Genomic DNA, 22,914 nt, shown 5'->3' with positions numbered 1-22,914 from the left:
AACTCTGAGTGTTTGTTTACTGGTGTGTTTTCTTAAAGATTAACTTGCCTCTCTCAGCTCCTCAATGAATAAGACTAGAACCTCACAATATGACACACCCCCGTGTCCCGTCCTCCCTAAGAGTGAGGAGATTTTAATTTATGAACATTCCCTATAAATATACCCATCTCCCTGGGAGAAACAGCCCAACCGCTCAGGACTTCACTGAAGCTCATCTTTCTAAAAGACAGAATGAGTAAGAGGTTGTCACCTGCGATCCGTCGCCCTCTCAGTAATTATGAAATCTTGTTGTCTGCCCTTTTTGTCGTTTTTGCGCTTTTCAGCATCGGGTTACTGGCGGTTTCGTGGTTGGCCGTCCGTGATGCGGAAACGGGTAAGTCCGTAGATCCATTTACTAAAAGAGCTGTATTGGAAATGTAGTAGTAGCAACTGTATGTATTGAACAATCAATCAATCAATCAATCAATCGTATTTATTGAGCGCTTACTATGTGCAGAGCACTGTACTAAGCGCTTGGGAAGTACAAATTGGCAACACATAGAGACAGTCCCTACCCAACAGTGGGCTCACAGTCTAAAAGGGGGAGACAGAGAACAGAACCAAACATACCAACAAAATAAAATAAATAGGATAGAAATGTACAAGTAAAATAAATAAATAAATAAATAAATAGAGTAATAAATATGTACAACCACATATACATATATACAGGTAACACCCTCTGAGTACGGTGCTCTGCGCACAGGAAGCACTCGATAAATGTCACTGATCGATTGAAGAATGGGTGAAATGTGGTGAGAACCTTCAGACAATTTGGAACCTGAAAACTCTAAAGGGGACCTATAATAAAAAGAAAATCACAGTCCTTATCACTGTGTTAAAGGGAAACGGAATGCAGCTAGTCTGAATAATTATTCTCCGAGTTGATCGAGATGTACTGAATATTTGGAGAGAAAGAAAAAAATATCTTTTGGAGAGCTGGGGGAAACTATAAAATCCCCACCGGATAGAGAAGCAGCGTGTCTCAGTGGAAAGAGCCCGGGCTTTGGAGTCAGAGGTCATGGGTTCAAATCCCGGCTCTGCCAATTGCCAGCTGTGTGACCTTGGGCAAGTCACTTAACTTCTCTAGGCCTCAGTTACCTCATCTGGAAAATGGGGATAAAGACTGTGAGCCCCCCGTGGGACAACCTGATCACCTTGGAACCTCCTCAGTGCTTAGAACAGTGCTTTGTACATAGTAAGTGCTTAATAAATGCTATCATCATTATTATTATTATTATGTGATTTTTTTCTAAATGTTAAAAATCTGAAAATAGGGCAAAGAATGGTTTTACATCTAGTAAGTCAAGGTAGTAAATCAATAAATCTCTTCATGAGTAATTTTTATGGTGGATCTGTCCTAGCAGTCAGTCTTTAGTTTCAATAAATGAGTTGGGTTTCAATGTCTGTATCTGTCTGTATTGCTAATGCTTGGTGTAGATCTAGAAATGGAGACATATACAGATATATACAGATTTAGAAGCAGCATGGCATTTTGGCAACAGCACAGACCTGGGAGTTGGGTCATGGGTTCTAATCCCAGCTCCTCAACCTGTCTCCTGTGTTACCTTGGGCAAGTTGCTTCACTTCTCTGTGTCTCAGTTACCTCATCTGTAAAATGGGGATTGAGACTGCGAGCCTCACGTGGGACAGGGACTGTGTCCTGGCCGATTTGCTTCTATCCACCCCAGCACTTAGTAGAGTGCCTGGCACATAGTAAGTGCTTAACAGATACCATAATTATTATAATTATAGAGATATAGATTCAGATATCATTCTAACCAGGGCGCCCCAACTTTCCATCCGTGCCAACCTGAATGCTGATTAGCTGGCACCGAGAGATGGGCCACCCAGGCCAGACAATTGGAAGCCAAAAATCCCAGCAGGACGGCAGGCTGATGGATGGGAATGTCAGCAGGAGAGACATGGAAGATTGACAGGGAGAGACGGAGAAAAGAACTAGAGAAGGGGGGAGAGGGAGAGGAAATGATGTGAATTGGAGAGGGAAAGGAAGGGGAGATGAAAAAGGAAAGTCTGTGTCACTGACTGATCGATTGATTTGACTGAGAAGAGCCACCAGGAAGAAAGCGGAGAGACGAAATACAGGGCCTACAAGTCTAGGAGCAGGGAGTGCGATCAATAAGTAGACATGGTTTGTTCACAGAGGGAGAAAGTCAAGAGGAAAGAGAGCTGACTGCGGAGAGGAGAGTAACTGAAGATTTGGAGGAGGAGAGGAGAGGAAATGGGAAAGAGAAGGAAAACGTCCTCTTTTTCCTAACCTGAGCCAAGACAGGATTTTCCTCTTAGCTTTTAAAGGGAGTTTCCCTCCTCAGTGCTTCCTTCCTGATTAGTGACAGTTTTTCCCACTAGATGGCAATTAATCAATTAATGGATTTATTGTGGTATTTGTTAAGCGCTTACCCTGTGCTGGACACCGTTCTAAGAGCTGGGGTAGTTACAAGGTCGTCAGGTTGGACACAGTCCATGTCCCACATAGGGCTTACTGTTTTATTCCCCCCCATTTTATAGATGAGGTAACTGAGGCCCAGAGAAGTGAAATGACTGGCCCAAGGTCACACAGCAGACAAGTGGTGGAGCCGGGATTAGAAACCAGGTTCTTCACAACCTAAGGGAAAGAGGGCCTGGGAGTCTGAGGATGTGAGTCCTAATCCCGTCTCCGCCAATTATCTGCTGTGTGATTTTTGGCAAGTTCCTTCACTTTCCTCAGTTTCCTCAACTGCGAAATTGGAATTTAATACCCATTATCCCTCCTACCAAGAATCTGAGCCCCACGTGGGACAGGGACTGGGTCCAACCCGATTAACTTGTATTTAACCCAGCGCGTGGTTCAGGGCTTGGCACATAGTAAGCACTTTAGAAATGCCTTTCATTATCATTTATGAAGAATCCTACCTATATCCCCGCTGAAAGAGGGTGCAAACTTCTCCCCCTTGATCAGATCTCCGTTACCCTCTTTCTCATGGAATCATTCATGGACAGAATCCGGTAATAGCCACGGAACCAGGGGAACCTTCAAGATAGTGTCAGGGGCGTCTTTCAGCTCAGGCTTACGAGAAAATTCATCGGCCGACTTCAAGATCCTGGCATTTGACGTCCAGCAAATGGTAGGATGTGTGGTCAATCCCTCTCTCTCTCCCCCCCCCCCTTCTCTCTCTCTCCCCTTTTTCTCTCTCTCTCTCCCCTTTCTCATAGGATGTGTGGTCAATTCCTTCCTCTCTCTCTCTCTCCCCTTTCTCTCTCTCCCCTTTCTCTCTTTCTCCCCTTTCCCTCTCCCCTTTCTCCCCTTTCTCTCTCTCCCCTTTCTCTCTCTCCCTCTCTCTCTCTCTCTCTCTCTCTCTCTCTCTCTCTCCCTCTCTCTCTCTCTCTCTCTCTCTCCCCTTTCTCTCTCTTACCCCTTTCTACCCTTTCTCTCTCTCTACCCTTTCTCTCTCTCTACCCTTTCTCTCTCTCTACCCTTTCTCTCTCTCTACCCTTTCTCTCTCTTACCCCTTTCTCTCTCTCTCCCCTTTCTCTCTCTCTCCACTTTCTCTCTCTCCCCTTAATCTCTCTCTCCCCTTTCTCTCTTTCCCCTTTCTCTCTCCCCTTTCTTTCTCTCTCTCCTTTCTTCCTCTCTCCCCTCTCTCCTCTCTCTCCTCTCTTCTCCTTCTCCCCCTCGCATCCTCATTCCCTCCCTTCCTTCCTTCCTCCCTCCCCCTCTTCCTTCTAGACTGTGAGTTCATTGTGGGCAGGGAATGTGTCTGTTTATTCTTATATTGGACTCTCCCAAGAGCTTAGTACTGTGCTTTGCACGCAATAAGCACTCTATAAAAATGATTGAATGAATGAATTCCCTCCCCATTCCATCATCATTATCATCAATCGTATTTATTGAGCACTTACTATGTGCAGAGCACTGTACTAAGCGCTTGGGAAGTACAAATTGGCAACATATAGAGACAGTCCTTACCCAACAGTGGGCTCACAGTCTAAAAGGGGGAGACAGAGAACAAAACCAAACATACTAACAAAATAAAATAAATAGGATAGATATGTACAAGTAAAATAAATAAATAAATAAATAAATAGAGTAATAAATATGTACAAACATATATACAATATATGTATATATACATATACTATATATATATACAATATACAATACAAACATATATACAATACATCCTGTTATTGAAATATCATAGAGCCAACCTTAATGGATAATAAACAACATTCCAAAAGCTCTGTAAGCATCAGTAACCTCTTTTTCCCATTCCCCTTTCTTGTAGATAGATGAAATCTTTCAAGCAAGCCACCTGAAGAATGAGTTCAAAACCTCTAAAGTTCTACAGTTCAGGTGAGTGCAGTTCAGTTTCCCCAAGACATCCATCATCGCTGAGAGCCAAGTAGGCCAACTTGTACTTCCCGAGTGCTTAGTACAGTGCTCTGCACACAGTAAGCTCCCAATAAATGCGATTGCATGAGTGAATGAAAGTAGGCCGGGCCCAGGCCTACAGCCCAACTTCTTTATCCCCCTCGAGCCCCGTAGCGTCCATCTTAAGGAGAGTACAGTGGTGACCGCCAGCCTCAAACCATCAATCTGAGGTATTTTTGAGCACTTTCCAGATGCTGAGCACTTTTCTAAACACTTGGGAAAGTACAGTACAGCAAAGTTACCTCAAGAAGACAGGATCTGGGATTTGGCTAAAGTCAACTCCCTCACATCCCTTTGAATAAGGTTTAGAGACTGTTCTGTTAGCACAGAGGCCAGGAATTATTGGGCTCTTCCAGTTAACCTCAACTTTGAAGGCACCGCTTTTTTGTGACGTGAGACAGGAAGAGGTCCACTTGCCTGCTGGGTAACCTTGGGCAAGTCACTTTTCTTTGCCTCAGTTTTATCATTTATAAAACAGGGAGTCAATACACGTTCTCTCTCCCTCTTAGACTGTGAGTCCTGTGTGGGTCCTGATTACCTCATTGCTACCCCAGCACTTAGAACAGTGCATTTCACATAGCATTTAACAAAAGCCACAGTAATCATTACTGCCTTTGAGTTGGAAAGTGTCTCTTCATACCTGTGTTTCCTTCCTTGTGTGTTTATCCTTTCGTTTCCTTTAATTATGACTTCATCTTTCTTCATGCTCTTGGCTTCTTGGGGTCAGGCTGCCACCATTTTGCTGGGCCAGTGGAATTTGACGAGGAGGCCTTTGGCCCCATCGTTCCTTTTCCAAAGAAAGAATTACCCTGGGGGCCAATGGGCTTCTCAATTTGCCCTTTGAACCCACTGAGTCATCACGTGGTGAGAAACAGGCCTTCGGTTTCCTCAGCAAACTCTCAAGTTATCGGCAGCCTTCAATAATGAAGGCGATAAGCGTGCTTTTGATTTATAACATTCAGCTCTCCGGAGCTGGGTGGAGTTACCGGCTCATTCCAATGCTGCTATCTGATCAGAGGCTCTATGAACAGCCTTGAATTCATTCAATCATATTTATTGAGGGCATACTGTGTGCGGAGCACTGTACTAGGTGCTTGGGAGAGAACAATATAACAATAAACGGACACATTCCCTGCCCACAATGAGTTTACAGTCTAGAGGGGGACAGGCATTAATATAAATGAATGTGACTGATATGGACATAAATTCTGAGGGGCTGGGAGGGGGGGATGAATAGAGGGACCAAGACATAGCGATACAGAAGGGAGTGGGGGAGAGTTGAGGAGACCTTAGTCAGGGAAGGATTCATGGAGGAGATGGGCCTTCAATAAAGCTTTGAAGTGGGAAAAGAGTCATTGTCGGATATGAGGGGGGAGGGCATTCCAGGCCAGATACAGGACTTGGACGAGAGGCCGGCGATGAGATAGATGAGGTGGAGATCCTCAGCTCCCTCAATTGGTAAAATGGGGATTGATTGTGAGCCCCATACGGGACAGGGACTGTCTCCAACCTGACATACATCTACCCCTGCGCTTCGGAAGAACACCTTAGAGGCCTTTCCAGACTGAGCCCCCTTTTTCTTCTCCTCCTCCCCATCCCCCCTGTCCTACCTCCTTCTCCTCCCCACAGCACCTGTATATATGTTTGTACAAATTTATTACTCTATTTATTTGTACATATTTACTATTCTATTTATTTTGTTAATGATGTGCATCTAGCTTTAATTCTATTCGTTCTGATGACTTGACACCTGTCCGCATGTTTTGTTTTGTTGTCTGTCTCCCCTTTCTAGACTGTAAGCCCGTTGTTGGGTAGGGACCATCTCTATATGTTGCCAACTTGTACTTCCCAAGCATTTAGTACAGTGCTCTGCACACAGTAAGCGCTCAATAAATACAATTGAATGAATGAATGAACACTTTGGTAAACCACTTCCATACTTTTACCAAGAAAACTCTACGGATCCACCACCAGAACGATTGCAGACGGAGGTGGGGTGTTCTGGGAGAGATGTTTCCATGGACTCACTAAGGGTCGGAAATGACTCGACAACATAAGACTAGACCCTGGTGCTTAAAATGGTGCCTGGCACATAGTAAGTGCTTAACAAAGACCGTAAAATTTTAAAAAGTGAAAGGGGAAACGTTTGGAAAGTAGATGCAGTGCTTCCAGGGGCAGGCTGGCTAGGCAACGAGCAGAAATCTCAACACATGTGGACACTGGCTCCCTCTTTTCTGGAAGCTCGTCGTGGGCAGGGAGTGTGTCTGCCGACTCTGTAGTACTGTTCTTCCCCCATGAGCTTGGTACAGTGCTCTGCACACTGTAAGCATTCCCCCAATACGCTCGATCAGTTGATTGTTTCCTCCCTCTCCCAATTCTGCAGGAACGGGAGCGTGATGGTCGACTTTGACCTTTTCTTCTCCCAGCGGGTGTCCAATGGAAACGCCAAAGATGTGCTAGTTCAAGGCATAGAGACCAATAGTTCGAGCCTTTTACTGACCCTTCGAGTGGATCCAAGCAGTGTGACCATCCTAGGTAGGTGGGCTGTAGCCACTTTGACTTTTTTTGTCCCTCCCCACCATGCACTTGACCTGTCGGGAGCTTAGTACAGTGCTCTGCACACAGTAAGTGCTCAATAAATACGATTGATGATGAGCTGATCAGTAGGTGATGTACCCGTGACTGCTCCGTCCCGGCCCCACCTTGACTCATTCACTGGGTCAGTGTATTTGTTGAGCACCTAATAATAATAATGGGATTTATTAAGCGCTTACTTTCTGCCAGGCACTGTACTGCGAGAAGCAGCATGGCTTAGTGGAAAGAGCACAGGCTTGGAAGTCAGAGGTTGTGGGTTCTTATCCCGGCTCCACCACTTGTCAGCTGTGTGACTTTGGACAAGTACTTCTCTGTGCCTCAGTTATCTCATCTGTAAAATGGGGATTAAGACTGTGAGCCCCTCGTGGGACAACCTGATCACCTTGAATTTACCCCAGTGCTTAGAACAGTGCCTGGCACATAGTAAGCACTTAACAAATACCATCATTATTATCATTATTATTATTATTACTAAGCACTGGAATAGATACAAGCTAATCAGGTTGGACACAGTCCCTGTCCCACGTGGGGCTCACATTCTCAGTCCCCTTTTTCCAGATGAAGTAACTGTGGTACCAAGAAGTAAAGTGACTTGCCCAAGGTCACCCATCAGATGAGTGACAGGACCAGGACTAGAATCCAGATCCTCCTAACTCCCCTGGGCCAGGCTCCATTTATTTGTATATTGATGCTATTGATGCCCGTCCACTTGTTTTGTTTTGTTGTCTATCTCCCCCCGATTCTAGACTGTGAGCCCGTTGTTGGGTAGGGATTGTCTCTTTGTGTTGCCGAATTGTACTTTCCAAGCACTTAGTTCAGTGCTCTGCACACAGTAAACACTCAATAAATATGAATGAATGAATAGGCCCACATCTTCTCCAGCAAGGCTACGCTCATGAAGCAGTGTGGTAGTGTCCAGAAGCAGTCTTAATTTTGTGGTGGTGTGTTTTTTTTGACCAGGACCTGAAGGCCTCCCCACAATCAATCCTCAGGTAACACCAGGTGAGCTCTTATGAGAAAAAGGATCGTTTCAACAAGTACCTGGGAGGACGCATCCCTCAAATGCTCTCACATTCAAATCCTACATCCCAACCAGTCCGTAAGCAATCCAGGATATTTATTGAGCATCTCATTTATGGCAGAGCGCTGCACTTAGAACTTGAGAGCGTATAGTGCCTGCCCTTGAGGCGTCTACAGCATGGCTCAGTGGAAAGAGCATGAGCTTGGGAGTCAGAGGTCATGGGTTCAAATCCCGGCTCTGCCACTTGTCAGCTGTGTGACTTTGGGCAAGTCACTTAACTTTTCGTTGCCTCAGTTACCTCATCTGTAAAAATGGGGATTAAGACTGTGAGCCCCCCGTGGGACACCCTGATCCCCTTGTAACCTCCCCAGTGCTTAGAACAGTGCTTTTCACATAGTAAGCGCTTAATAAATGCTATCATTATTATTATTATTATTCTCTGTGCCTCAGTTACCTCAACTGTGAAATGGGGATTAAGACTGTGAGCCCCACGTGGGACAACCTGATCACCTTGTAACCTCCCCAGCACTTAGAACAGTGCTTTGCACATAGTAAGCACTTAATAAATGCCATTTTTATTATTATTATTATTATTCTTTGTGCCTCAGTTACCTCAACTGTAAAATGGGGATTAAGACTGTGAGCCCCACGTGGGACAACCTGATCACCTTGTAACCTCACCAGCGCTTAGAACAGTGCTTTGCACATAGTAAGCGCTTAACAAATGCCATCATTATTTTTATTATTACTGTGTGAAGAACACTGCCCCAAGTTCTCGGGAGAGTAGGATACAGTAGACCGGATGCCTATCCTTTCACAGTGACATCAAGTAGTCAATCCGTGGTATTTTGTGAGCCTTTCTTATGCAAGTCTGCAAGAGAAGCAGTGTGGCCTAGTAGAAAGAGAATGGGAATCAGAGGATCTGAGTTCTAATCCTGACTTTTCCAATGTTTGCTGAGTGACCGTGAGCAAGTTGCTTCTCTGTGCCTTAGTTTCCTCTTCTGTAAAACGGGGATTAAATCCTGGTTAGGCAGTGAGCCCCGTGTGGAACTAGGCCTGTGTCCTACCTGATTATCTTGTATCAACCCCAGAGCTTAGTACAGTTCTTGGCACACAATAAGCACCATTTTAAAAAATGGGGGGGAGGTGGAGGAAATGAGGAGAGGAACCCTCCTGAGAAGCACTGTGGAAGTGTCCATAACATTTTCTTCATTTTATGTTGGGTTTTTTTGACCAGGAACTGAACACACTCTGACCATCAGCCCTCAGGTAACACCAGGTGAGTTCTTTCAAGAACAACAATTGCACAGTGTCTAAGACAAACTGCATTGTCTGGTGGGAAAAAGCATGGGATTGGGAGTCAGAGGACCTGGGTTCTAATCACAGCTCTACCAATTGCTCTGCCCATTGCTCACTGTGTGACCTCAGGCAAGTCGTTTAACTTCTCTGTGCCTGTTTCCTCAACTGTAAAATGGGGGGTTAAGATTGGGAGCCTCATGTGGGACATGGACTGTGTCCAAAGTGATTACCTTGCATCTACCCCAGTGTTAAGTATAGTGTCTAGCACAGAGTAAGCGCTTAACAAATAGGGGAAGCGGCATAGCTCAGTGGAAAGAGCCCCAGCTTTGGAATCAGAGGTCATGGGTTAAAATCCCAGCTCTGCCACTTGTCAGCTGTGTGACTTTGGGCAAGTCACTTAACTTCTCTGTGCCTCAGTTACCTCATCTGTAAAGTAGGGTTAAGACTGTGAGCCCCCCATGGGACAACCTGATCACCTTGTAACATCCCCAGTGCTTAGAACAGTGCTTTGCACACAGTAAGTGCTTAATAAATGCCATTATTATTATTATTAAATACCATGAGAATTCCCAGCCATGGGATTCAGAGGGCAGCATCAAAGTAAGGGGAGGCTGGAATCTGCAGATAAAAGTACTAGACATGAAAGAATCTGATGCCGTGTCTGTAAAGGGGACAGACCAGCCAAAAACCAGACTGTCCGGTGTCAAACTAGGCAAATGCTCTCCTTTATGGGCCATGAAGGAAAAGTGCTTGTTTTTTTTTTTCCAAATGACTTTATCCACCTTTTCCAGGAACTTTTTCCATAGGAAATGATAAGCCTTTTACTTCCCAGGAGATGGCAGCATAGTTTTGCTTTTGGACTGAGCACCAAATTTAAGAAGCGTTTCTGTGTTTAAATAACCTCGAGCCGTGAAACCACTTCAAGCCAGAAATAATAGATATGGCATTGAGATCATAGAATCCCTAGCTTCTCCTGTATTTATTGAGGAAGTCTGTTTTTTCGGGTAGAAAATACCAGCAGGTTCCAGAGGAAATTGAGTTGAGAGGGAAATTTAGGAGTGGCGGGATGTTTGGTGTAGGCTCGGTCACTGGAGGGGGAGAATCGGAGGTGTGGGATGATCATTCATTCATTGCTGCATTTATTGAGCACTTACTGTGTGCAGGACACTGTACTAAGCGCTTGGGAAGGTACCATACAACAAAAAACAGTGACATTTCCTGTCCACAACAAGCTCACAGTCCAGAGTGGTGGAAATGGATATCAATAGAAATAAATCAAATGACAGATCTGTACATAAGTGCTTTGGGGCTGGGAGTGGGGAAGAGGAAAGGGATAAATCAAATGACAGATCTGTACATAAGTGCTTTGGGGCTGGGAGGGGGGAAGAGCAGAGGGATAAATAAAATGACAGATCTGTACGTAAGTGCTTTGGGGCCGGGAGGGGGGAAGAGCAAAGAGAGCAAGTCAGGGGGATGCAGAAGGGAGTGGGAGATGAGGAAAAGTGGGGCTTAGTCTGGGAAGGCCTCTTGGAGGAGATGGGCCATGCTGGGTCACTGTGGGAAGAGTCAGGGATGGAAAGGCGAGAGTCAGGAGTGTTTGAGTAAGCCATGCTGGGTCCCTGGGGGCAGTCTGGGAAGGAAGGGGGAGTTGGGGTGTTGGGCGATCCCTCTCTAGCCATGAGAATGGATGGCCTCAATGGCAACCAGCACACAATTCCTCCGAGCAACTCAGTCCCTGTCAGAGACCTGGATGAACCCAGAAGCCGAGCTACAGACGTTCTCAGGCTCTGATATGCTTTTGCAGGTTTGTGACTTAGTGGATGGAGCACGGGCCTGGGAATCAGAAGGACCTGGCTTCTAATCCCCGATCCCCCATTTACCTGCCGTGTAACCTTGGGCAAGTCACTAGCTTCTCCCGGTCTCCGTTCCCTCATCTGGAAAATGGCCATTCAATACCCATTCTCCCTCCTTCTTAGACCATGAGCCCCATATGGAATCTGATTACCTTGTATCTACCCCAGAGCTTGGAACATTGCTTGACTCTTGGTAAGCACTTAAATCCCACCATGATTATTATTTTGACACTACTATCATTAAAATCAATCGGTCATATTTATTGAGCACCGGGATAGGTATAAGATCATCTGGCCCCCGTCCCACTTGGGGCTGACAAGAAGCTTGTTGTGGGCAGGGAATGTGTCCGTTATATTGTTCTATAGTACTCTCCCAAGCTCATAGTACAGTGCTCTCCAGTCAGTGCTCAACAAATACCGCTGACTCAGTAGGAGAGAAAACAGAAATGGAATCCCCTTTTTTGGGCTGAGTTAGCCAAGGTACAGAGAAGAGAAGTGACTTGTCCCAAATCACAAGGCAGGCAAGTTGCAGAGGCGGGATTCCAAACCCGGTCCCCCTGAGCTCCATGCCCTTCCCCTGTGGAATTTCAGAAGCTGGGTTGTCCGGCTGGGATGACCGAAGGGAAATGTCCTTTTCTTCCGGGCCCATGATCCATTTGTGTGGCGGTTCTTCCAGGCATCAACTCTTCTGTGTGCTCCCCCGGGACCAAGCTGTGTGCCAGCGGCAAGGACTGTATCCCTCGGGAATTCCTCTGCGATGGCTTCCCGGACTGTCCCGACGCCTCAGATGAAGACCCCCGGGATTGCGGTGAGGGGTGAGGGAGTGACGGGACGGGGGAGAAATGACCCCCTCGAGCTCTGTGACTCCGATGCTATTCTTGACTGGCTCTTGTCATCGTCAGACGGATGAGTAGGTGGGGAGGGGGTGGTCTCCGAATCCCCCAGCGGCCTTCCAGATGGAGCATGTGCCCTGGAAACCCCTTTAATCAGGATCATGGGGGATGTGTTAAGTCCGGGCTAAGTGACCAGCACTGTACTAAGCACTGGGATAGGTACGGTATGATCAAATTCCTTCACTCATTCAGTCGTATTTACTGAGCACTTACTGTGTGCAGAGCACCGTACTAACCGCTTGGGAAGTACAAATTGGCAACATATCAGATGAGACACAGGCCCTGTCATTGCTTCAGTCGTATTTGTTGAATATGATTGAATGCAGGGCTTGCAATCTAAGTGGGAAGAAGAACAGCATAAGAATAGTATTTGTTCAGCACTTTCTATGTGTCAGGCACTGTACTGAGCGCTGGAGAGGGCAGAATACAATCGGCTCAGATGCCATTTCCATCCTGCCTGGGGCTTACAATCTAAACATGAGGGAGAACAGATGTAATGATAATAATAATTATTATTATAGTATTAGTTAAGAACTTAGGATACGGTGGCAGAATACAGTCAGATCAGACACCATTTCTATCCCACCCAGGGCTCACAGAGCAGAGAAGCAGCGTGGCTCAGTGGAAAGAGCCCAGGCCTTGGAGTCAGAGGTCATGAGTTCAAATCCCTACTCTGCCACTTGTCAGCTGTGTGACTTTGGGCAAGTCACTTCACTTCTCTGGGCCTCAGTTCCCTCATCTGTAAAATGGGGATTAAGACTGTGAGCCCCACGTGGGACAACCCAATCACCTTGTATCCCCCCAGCGCTTAGAACAGTGCTTTGCACATAGTAAGTGCTTAACAAATACCATCATCATCATCATCATCATCATCATCACAGCCTGAGGGAGGGAGAACAGACAGAATGATAATAATTACAGTGATAATAATAATTGAGGTATTTGTTAAGCACTTATTATGTACCAGGCACTTTACTATGCACTGGGCTCATACAAGATTATCAGGTTGTATAGAGACTCTGTCCCACATGGGGCTCACAGTCTCAATCCCCATTTTACAGATGAGGGAAAGTGAAGCCCAAGGTCACACAACAGACAAGTGGCAGAGCCGGGTTTAGAACCCAAGACTCCAAGGCCCGTGCTCTATCCACCGGGACACGCTGCTTCTTTCTCTCCCCATTTTACAGATGAGGAAGTTAGAGCTGCTCATGAAGGTGTTTAATTTGCACTCTGGGATGAGGTCACAATAAATACCCCAGCTGGTTTACAATAATTTTCTCTCATTTTCCCTACTGATTAGGCAGTGGGTACTATGTCCAGAATATCTTATTTAGTGGGTAGCACATGTGACTGATTGTCAAAAGACCTGGCTTCTAGTTTCAGCTCTGTTTCCTCATCCGTATAATGGGCTTAAGATGAATTGTGAGCCCCGTGTGAGACAGGAACTGTGTCCCATTTTATAATCTCAAATCTACGGAGCCCAGAATAAATCCCATAATTAATCAATTCTGGACCTAACGGTAATCAGGGGCAAAAATGATAGGTCCTTTTCTTTAGGGAGGGATGACAAGAAGTAGCATGGCCTAGTGGAAAGAACCCACTGGCTGTGTGACTTTAGGTAAATCACTTCACTTCTCTGTGCCCCAAATCCCTTATCTGCAAGATAGGGACTCAGTATCTGTTCTCCCTCCTATCTTAGACTGCGAGGCCCATGTGGAACCTGATCATCTTCTATCTACTGCAGCGCTCTCCATGTACTAAGCATTTAACAAAAACCACTGTTATCATTGTTGTTACTATTACTGTTGTAATCATATGGTATAATAATGATACTCTATTTATTTATTTATTTATTTTACTTGTACATATCTATTCTATTTATTTTATTTTGTTAGTATGTTTGGTTTTGTTCTCTGCTTCCCCTTTTAGACTGTGAGCCCACTGTTGGGTAGGGACTGTTTCTGTATGTTGCCAATTTGTACTTCCCAAGCTCTTAGTACAGTGCTCTGCACATAGTAAGCGCTCAATAAATATGATTGATGATGATGATGATGATGATGATAATAATCCTCCTTGAGCTCGGCTGACGTCCATTGCCGCTTCTTCCCAGCTACCGTTTGTGATGGCAAATTTCTGCTGACTGGTCCCTCCGGGAATTTCCACTCAATGAATTACCCGAAGCCTTACAACTCAAACATCGTGTGCCAGTGGGTTATACGGTAGGCGCCTTCCGAATCTTCCCGAGTCCTAGAGTCACGCTGGTACGAGGAATCATCTTTAGGGCCGAAAGCTTGCTTTGGGCAGGAAATGTCCACCGATTCCATTCAACTGCACTCTCCCAAGCACTTAGTACAGTGCTCTGCACATTGTAAGCACTCAGTAAATACCACTGATGGATCGTGATGGATCGACTGATTGATAGGGGACCCCCCCACACACCACCTGTATATATGGATATATGTTTGTAAGGATTTGTTACTCTATTTAATTTGTACATACCTATTCTATTTATTTTATTTTGTTAATATGTTTGGTTTTGTCATCAGTCTCCCCCTTCTAGACTGTGAGCCCGCTGTTGGGTAGGGACCGTCTCTATATGTTGCCAACTTGGACTTCTCAAGCGCGTAGTACAGTGCTCTGCACACAGCAAGCGCTCAATAAATACGATTGATTGATTGATAGAGCCCTCATAATAATAATAATAATAATAATAATAATAATAATGATGGCATTTGTTAAGTGCTTACTATGTGCAAGGCACTGTGCTAAGCACTGGGGAGGATACAAGGTGATCAGGTTGTCCCACGTGGGGCTCACAGTCTTAAATCGTATTTTACAGATGAGGTAACTGAGGCACAGAGAAGTTACGTGACTTGCCCAAAGTCACACAGCTGACAATTGGCGGAGCTGGGATTTGAACCCATGACCTCTGACTCCCAAGCCCGGGCTCTTTCCACTGAGCCACGCTGCTTCCCCAATAATAATAATAATTAATAATAATGATAATTCTGGTATTTAAAAATAATAATAATAATGATGGTATTTAAGTGCTTACTATGTGCCAAGCACTGTTCTAACCACTTGTATCTGTTAAGCACTTACAGTATGCCAGTACAGCAGACTATGTACTGGGATATTTACAAGCTAATCAGGGTGGACACAGTCCGTGTCCCACGTAGGGCTCACAGTCTTCATCCCCATTTTACCGATGAGGGAACTGTGACCCAGAGAAGTGAAGTGACTTACTCAAGGTCACACAGCAGAAAAATGGAAGAGCCGAAATTCGAACCCAGGTCCTTCTGACTCCCAAGGCCGTGCTCTATCCGCTAGACCATGCTGCTTCTCGGTATGGCTGTTGCTCTTTAATCTTTGAAGATGTGCATTTGAAAAAGGAACAGCTTCCTCCCTCTGCTTCCAAAGGCATCCAAGAGGTCATCCCCGCCTAAAACCTACCCTTATCCGCTCTCGCTCCTCCATTGCTTCTGCGCTTTGTTTCGTAGCCTTTAATCACTTGATAGTCACCCCACAACACTTAGGCACATATTCATTATTTATTTTAACATCAATCAATCAATCAATCGTATTTATTGAGCACTTACTGTGTGCAGAGCACTGTACTAAGCACTTGGGAAGTACAAGTTGGCAACATATAGAGACAGTCCCTACCCAACAGTGGGTCTCCCCCCGCTAGACTGTAATCTTCTTGAGAACAGGCCTTGTGTCTACAAACTCTGTTGCATTGTACCCTCTCAAGCCTTTAGTACAGTGCTTCGCACACAGTAAGTGCTCAATAAATACCACCAGTCGACTGATCTAGCCCGTAGGATGATCGTGTGGGTTGTCTTGGGTTGGTCTAGACTGTGAGTTCGTGGTGGGCAGGGAATGTCACTGTTTAGTGTTGTATTGTAGTTTCCCAAGCGCTCAGTTCAGTGCTCCGCACACAGTAAGCGCTTAATAAATATGATTGGATGAATGAATGAATGAATGACTGGCTCTTGGAAAATCTTGGCAAAATCCAAACCAACTCAATTCATTCATTCATTCAATCATATTTATTGAGCGCTTACTGGGTGCAGAGCACTGTACTAAGCGCTTGGGAAGCACAACTCAATCCGAGTTGCAGATTGTGCCTCAGTTCCCTCATCTGTAAAATGGAGATGAAGAATGTGAGCCCCGATTGGGCCCAACCTGATTACCTTGTATCTACCCCGGCACTTAGTACAGTGCCTGGAACATAATTAGTGCCTAACAATTACCATTTTTTAAAAAAAAATCTGAAAACCATCCAGAGCTGTATGTGTCCTCTTGATCCCAAAATGGCTTGCTTTCAGCTCTCAGTTTTTGCCCATGTCCTGTCATCCGAAGCAGCCCTGGCCCTTCCTCCCTCTCCCCCTCATCCCCCTCTCCATCCCCCTCATCTTACCTCCTTCCCTTCCCCACAGCACCTGTATATATGTATATATGTTTGTACATATTTATTACTCTATTTATTTATTTCACTTGTAATATCTATTCTATTTATTTTATTTTGTTAGTATGTTTGGTTTTGTTCTCTGTCTCCCCCTTTTAGACTGTGAGCCCACTGTTGGGTAGGGACCGTCTCTATATGTTGCCAACTTGTACTTCCCAAGTGCTTAGTACAGTGCTCTGAACACAGTAAGCGCTCAATAAATACGATTGATTGATTGATTGACTGGCCCCCTCCAATTTACATCCAGGAGCAGCAATGCCCTAGTGGATAGAGCCCGGGCATGGGAGTCATAAAGTCCTGGATTCTAATCCCAGCTCCACCGCTTGTCTGCTGTGTGACCTTGGCCAAATCCCTTCACTTCTCAGGGCCTCAGTTCCCTCATCTGGAAAATGGGGACTAAGCCCATGAGCCCCAGGCGGGACAGGGACTCTGTCCAACCAGATTTGTTTGAACACTTACTTACTGTGTGCAGGGCGCTGTACTAAGCGCTTGGGAGAGAACAGTAAAGGGAGGAGCCCCGGGAGAGGTCGAACTTGAAACTGCCCTCGCTTGATTTCAGGGTGAATCGAGGATCCGCCATTCAGCTGAACTTCACCTCTTTCGACACCCAGGATTACACGGACGTGCTCGATATTTACGAAGGGACAAGACAAAGCAAGTTCCTCCGAGGTGAGATGGGGTTTGTGGATTCGCATCTAGCTGAGGCCTGCTGTAATCGATCCATCCGTGGTGTTTTATTGAGCGCTAACTATGCGCAGAACACTGTGCTTAGTACATACCCACGTGGGACGGACTGTATCCAGCTTGATTACCTTGTATCTACCCAGTGCTTGCCTCATAGTAAGCTCTTAACAAGTACCATAATTATTATTATTCCCTGCTACTTATACACCCCCTCAACTACATAGTAGACACCCTGCTACTTAAACACTCCCTAAACTACTTACCTACTCACCTTCTTCCTTCCTATCTATAAATTCAGTCGGTCAGTTGTATTTGAGCGCTTACCGTGTGCAGAGCGCAGTACTGAGAAGCAGCGCGGCTCGGTGGAAAGAGCATGGGCTTTGGAGTCAGAGGTCGTGGGTTCAAATCCCGGCTCCGCCGCTTGTCAGCTGTGTGACTTTGGGCAAGTCACTTCACTCTTCTGTGCCTCAATTACCTCATCTGGAAAATGGGGGTGAAGACTGTGAGCCCCCCGTGGGACAACCTGATCCCCTTGTAACCTCCCCAGTGCTTAGAACAGTGCTTGGCTCATAGTAAGCCCTTAACAAGTACCATAATTATTATTATTCTTGGCTACTTATATACCCCCTCAACTACATAGTAGACACCCTACTACTTAAACACTCCCTAAACTACTTACCTACTCACCTTCTTCCTTCCTATCTATAAATTCAGTCGGTCAGTTGTATTTGAGCGCTTACCGTGTGCAGAGCGCAGTACTGAGAAGCAGCGCGGCTCGGTGGAAAGAGCATGGGCTTTGGAGTCAGAGGTCGTGGGTTCAAATCCCGGCTCCGCCGCTTGTCAGCTGTGTGACTTTGGGCAAGTCACTTCACTTTTCTGTGCCTCAGTTACCTCTTCTGGAAAATGGGGGTGAAGACTGTGAGCCTCCCGTGGGAGAACCTGATCACCTTGTAACCTCCCCAGCGCTTAGAACAGTGCTTGGCTCATAGTAAGCCCTTAACAAGTACCATAATTATTATTATTCTTGGCTACTTATATACCCCCTCAACTACATAGTAGACACCCTGCTACTTAAACACTCCCTAAACTACTTACCTACTCACCTTCTTCCTTCCTATCTATAAATTCAGTCGGTCAGTTGTATTTGAGCGCTTACCGTGTGCAGAGCACTGTACTGAGAAGCAGCGCGGCTCGGTGGAAAGAGCATGGGCTTTGGAGTCAGAGGTCGTGGGTTCAAATGCCGGCTCCGCCTCTTGTCAGCTGTGTGACTTTGGGCAAGTCACTTCACTTTTCTGTGCCTCAGTTACCTCTTCTGGAAAATGGAGGTGAAGACTGTGAGCCCCCCGTGGGGCAACCTGACCCCCTTGTAACCTCCCCAGCGCTTAGAACACTGCTTTGCACATAGTAAGTGCTTAATAAATGCTATCATTATTATTATTATTACTAAGCGTTGGGGAGAGTATAATGCAACAATAAGCAGACATTCATTCATTCAATCGTATTTATTGAGCACTTACTATGTGCAGAGCACTGTACTAAGCGCTTGTAAGACACTGATCTAAGACACATTCCCAGCCAACAGCGAACCCATAGTCTAGAGGGAGAGACAGACATTAATAGCAATAGATTACACATACATAAATAAGTGCTGTGGGTAAGGATGGGGGGATGAATAAAAGGAGCAAGTCAAGGCGACGCAAAAGGGAGTGGGAGAAGAGGAAAGGAGGGTTTAGCCAGGGCAGGCTTCTTGGAGGAGATGAGTTTTCAGTAAGGCTTTGAAGTGGGGGAAAGGAATCGTCTGTTGGATATGAGGAGGGAGGATGTTCCAAGAAATTATTTTGAGATCTGTTTCCCCCACTAGGTTGTAAGAGCCTTGACGGTAGGGATTATGTGAATTAATAATAATAATGATAATGATGGTATTTGTTAAGCACTTACAATGTGCAAAGCACTGTTCTAAGTGCAGGGGGGATACAAGGTGATCAGGTTGTCCCACGTGGGGCTCACAGTCTTAATCCCCATTTTACAAATGAGGGAACTGAGGCAACGAAAAGTTAAGTGACTTGCCCAAAGTCACACAGCTGACAACTGGCAGAGCTGGGATTTGAACCCATGACCTCTAATCATAACACTAATAATGATGGCATTTGTTAAGCGCTTACTATGTGCAAAGCACTGTTCTAAGCGCTGGGGGGGATACAGTGTGATCAAGTTGTCCCACGTGGGGCTCACAGTCTTAATCCCCATTTGTACAGATGAGGTAACTGAGGCTCAGAGAAGTTAAGTGACTTGCCCAAGGTCACACAACAGACTTGTGGTGGAGCGGGATTAGAACCCATGACCCCTGACTCTAAAGCCCAGGCTCTTTCCACTGAGCCACGCTGCTTCTCAATTAGCTTTAGGGAACTCTCCCAAGCGCTTAGTGCAGTGTGCTGTGCACAGTAGATACTCGATGGATATTTAGTTTGGGCTGTGCTTGGTTTGGGTTGGAATTTCCTGAGCAAACTCAACTTTTAGATCCTGCCTTTAGAGATGAAAGGCAGGGCACAAAACGGTGCCAAGTTGTGAAAGCAGAGTTCACTCACATATGGGTCCTTCCTTCGTCCAAGCCTGCGTCCGCGACTCAGAAGGACCCAGGTTCTAATCCTGACTCTGCCACATGTCAGCTGTGGGCCCTTGGGCAATTCACTTCACATCTTTGTACCGCAGTTATCTCATCTGTAAAATGGGGATTAAGACTGTGAGCTCCCCGTGGGACAACCTGATTGCCTTGTAACCTCCCCAGTGCTTAGAACAGTGCTTTGCACACAGTAAGCGCTTAACAAGTACCATTATAATTATAATTATTATTAGCCGGCTGGCCCACCAGCCCCAGCCAGGGTGTCTGATCTCTGTGTCTCTCTGATAGTGTCCCTCTGGGGAACGGACCCCGGAACTTTCCGCGTCTTTTCGCACGAAGCCACCGTAGAGTTCACGGCAAACTTTGACGAAAACTACCACACGGGCTTCCACGCGATGTACACGGCGTTTAGCGTCGACAGGCTGAGCGGTAGGTACCCAAGAAACAGCGTGGCCTGGAGGATAGAGAACAAGCTGAGAATCAGACTTCTCTGGGACCACTGAGATGATTTTCCAGCGTGCTCCGCCCCAAGTACGATGAAACGTGAGTGCGTTCTCTTTCCGGACAGATGGTGAAAAAATCAACTGTGATTTTGAGGATGGCTTCTGTTACTGGATCCAAGATCTCCAAGATGAAGACGAATGGGAGAGGATTCAGGGATACACCTTCCCTCCGCAGACTGGACCAAGTTTCGATCACACTTTGGGCAATTCATCAGGTACCTCAGCTCTGTGTGTGAGGGGTAACGGTCAGCATAGATGCTCTGTCCTCCTGGAGGCCTTTGGCCTCAGTATTAGACAGTACATGCAAATCTCGCCTCGCCAAGTCGGGTGATGGAAGCGATTTTGCAAAGTAATTATCATCGGGATGGTGTCGGTGAAGCGCTTGCTGTGTGCCAAGCACTGATCTAAGCGCTGGGGCAGATCCGAGTCAAACAGCTCAAACGCAGTCCGTGCCGCACGTGGGGCCGTAGGCTAAGTAGGAGGGAGAAGAGATGCTTCAACCCCATTTTAAAGATGTGAAAACTAAGGCACAGAGATGGTAAGCGGCTTGCCCGAGATCACACAGTGGGACTAGAACCCAGGTCCTCTGGACTCCCATGGCTTCTTCAGACCTCAGGTTCCCCTGTAGCACTTTACCATCATGATGTAAGCTCCCTCTAGCTTATTGCGGGCAGGGAATATGTCTGTTTATGGTGATATTGTACTCCCCCAAGCGCTTAATACAGCGTTCTGCACACGGAACGCGCTCAGTAAATGCGACTGAAAGAACGAATGAATGAACATGCAGGTCTAGCCCTCCAGCTAAATGAGGAAGGGGGACTCTATCTCACAAGCGCTTCTGGGAATTGAAGTCCTGGGCTCCCAAAATGGGTAAAACTCTGCATAATATGTTGTACAATAAATCACCTATGTCAGCCCCACGGATCCCCACACAGGTGGAAATTAGAGTTTCAGGTTTAGCTCCCCGCCAGGAAAAGACGAACGGCACTCCCCCTCGCCCTTCATCCGTTCCCCGCAATTAACGCCAACCCTTACAGTTGACGCTTTTTGCCATTTTACAGGGTTTTATATTTCTACGCCCACCGGACCTGGAGGCAGACAAGGGAGAGTCCGGCTTTTAAGTCTCCCTTTGGTGCCCGCCTCGGGTCCTGTGTGTTTCAGCTTCTGGTACGATGGAATTTATGACTCCGGTTTCATGTCGACATGGTTCCCGCTGGAATCTAGGCCTTTGAGGCAAACTGGCCAAGCGTTCTGCCTCAAAGTTCCACTAGAAAAATTTTCTATAGATAGATTAATTGAGACGCAACCCTCTAAATCATTTACTCTGCCATCAGCCGGAGTGTTTGCCTAGCGCTTAGCCTGGGCAGAGCACTGTAGGACACGGTTGGGAGAGTATGATTCAATTAGTAGAAATGATCGCTGCCCCCGAGGACCTTATCCGACGACAGAGGAATCAGTTGCTAAAAAATTACAGCTAGAAGGAAGCAATAAAGCATCAAAAGATGCTATAGGTGCTACAGCTACAGTTAGGGAGTCGGGGTAAGTGCCCTAGTGCTCAGCTGAAGAAGCAGTTGTGGGGGTTATAGAGTGAGAAGATGAAGGATTAATCAGGGAAAGCCTTCTGGATGAGATGTGATTTTTGTACAGTCTTGAAATGGGAGAGCAGTGGAGGCAAGGGGAAAATCTGATCTGTCTGAGCTTCTGTAAAATGGGAAGAAAATAATTGTTTTCATTCCCTCTTAGACTGTGAGCCCCATGAGGGAGAGATACTGTGTCCCTTTGGATTATCTTTACCCCAACACTTACCGTTTATCTTGGTGTGTGGTGGATAGGGCACGGGCCTGGGATTCAGAAGGTCTTGGGGTCTAATCCCAACTCTGCCATTTGTCTGATGTGTGATCTTGGGCAAGTCACTTCACTTCTCTGGGCCTCAGTTACCACATTTGCAAAATGGGGATTGAGAGTGGGAGCCCCAGGTGGGAGCCCGTTGTTGGGTAGGGACCGTCTCTATATGTTGCCGACTTGTACTTTCCAAGCGTGTAGTACAGTGCTCTGCACACAGTAAGCGCTCAATAAATATGATTGAATGAATGAATAAATGAATGAATGACAGCGACTGTGGCCTACCTGATTTGCTTGTATCCACCCCAGTATAGTAAGTATATAGCTTAGTATAGGGCACGTAGTAAACACTTAACAAATAAAACAATTATTATATACCAATGTGAACCATTGTCCTCACTGTTGCTATTAGGAAGACATTTTTAAAGTGCCCTTCTCCAAATTTTCTTACCACAAATGAGAGTGGAGGTGGACATACTATGAAAATATTCATTTGATGATATACACTACCCTGCAAAAATTTCAGATTTTTTTTCCACAGTTCTCTAGGCCATATGGTCATTGTGGGCAGGGATTGTGAACACCATCTCTTTATATTGTACTCTCCCAAGCAAAAATACAGTGCTCTAAACATAGTAAGGGCTCAGTAGTATAATTAATTG

The 22,914-nt window shown here is 45.9% G+C and overlaps 1 protein-coding gene across 1 annotated transcript in view; it reads left to right on the top strand.

Moving 5' to 3' along the window:
• The first annotated feature begins 231 nt into the window (after window positions 1-231).
• TMPRSS15 (transmembrane serine protease 15) overlaps window positions 232-22,914 on the top strand; it is a 54,570-nt gene continuing 31,887 nt past the window's right edge. The window contains exons 1-11 of the mRNA XM_038766172.1: window positions 232-373; window positions 3,040-3,164; window positions 4,326-4,393; window positions 6,855-7,006; window positions 8,027-8,068; window positions 11,916-12,047; window positions 14,243-14,351; window positions 17,163-17,272; window positions 20,196-20,336; window positions 20,476-20,625; window positions 21,472-21,577. Of these exons, the coding sequence (XP_038622100.1) occupies window positions 232-373; window positions 3,040-3,164; window positions 4,326-4,393; window positions 6,855-7,006; window positions 8,027-8,068; window positions 11,916-12,047; window positions 14,243-14,351; window positions 17,163-17,272; window positions 20,196-20,336; window positions 20,476-20,625; window positions 21,472-21,577 (1,277 nt within the window). The remainder of the gene's footprint in view (window positions 374-3,039; window positions 3,165-4,325; window positions 4,394-6,854; window positions 7,007-8,026; window positions 8,069-11,915; window positions 12,048-14,242; window positions 14,352-17,162; window positions 17,273-20,195; window positions 20,337-20,475; window positions 20,626-21,471; window positions 21,578-22,914) is intronic.

Source organism: Tachyglossus aculeatus, chromosome 24 (genome assembly GCF_015852505.1).
Source record: "Tachyglossus aculeatus isolate mTacAcu1 chromosome 24, mTacAcu1.pri, whole genome shotgun sequence".
Lineage (NCBI taxonomy): Eukaryota > Metazoa > Chordata > Mammalia > Monotremata > Tachyglossidae > Tachyglossus > Tachyglossus aculeatus.
Note: the sequence above shows the minus strand (reverse complement) of the source record. Positions and strands in the feature narration are given on the sequence as shown.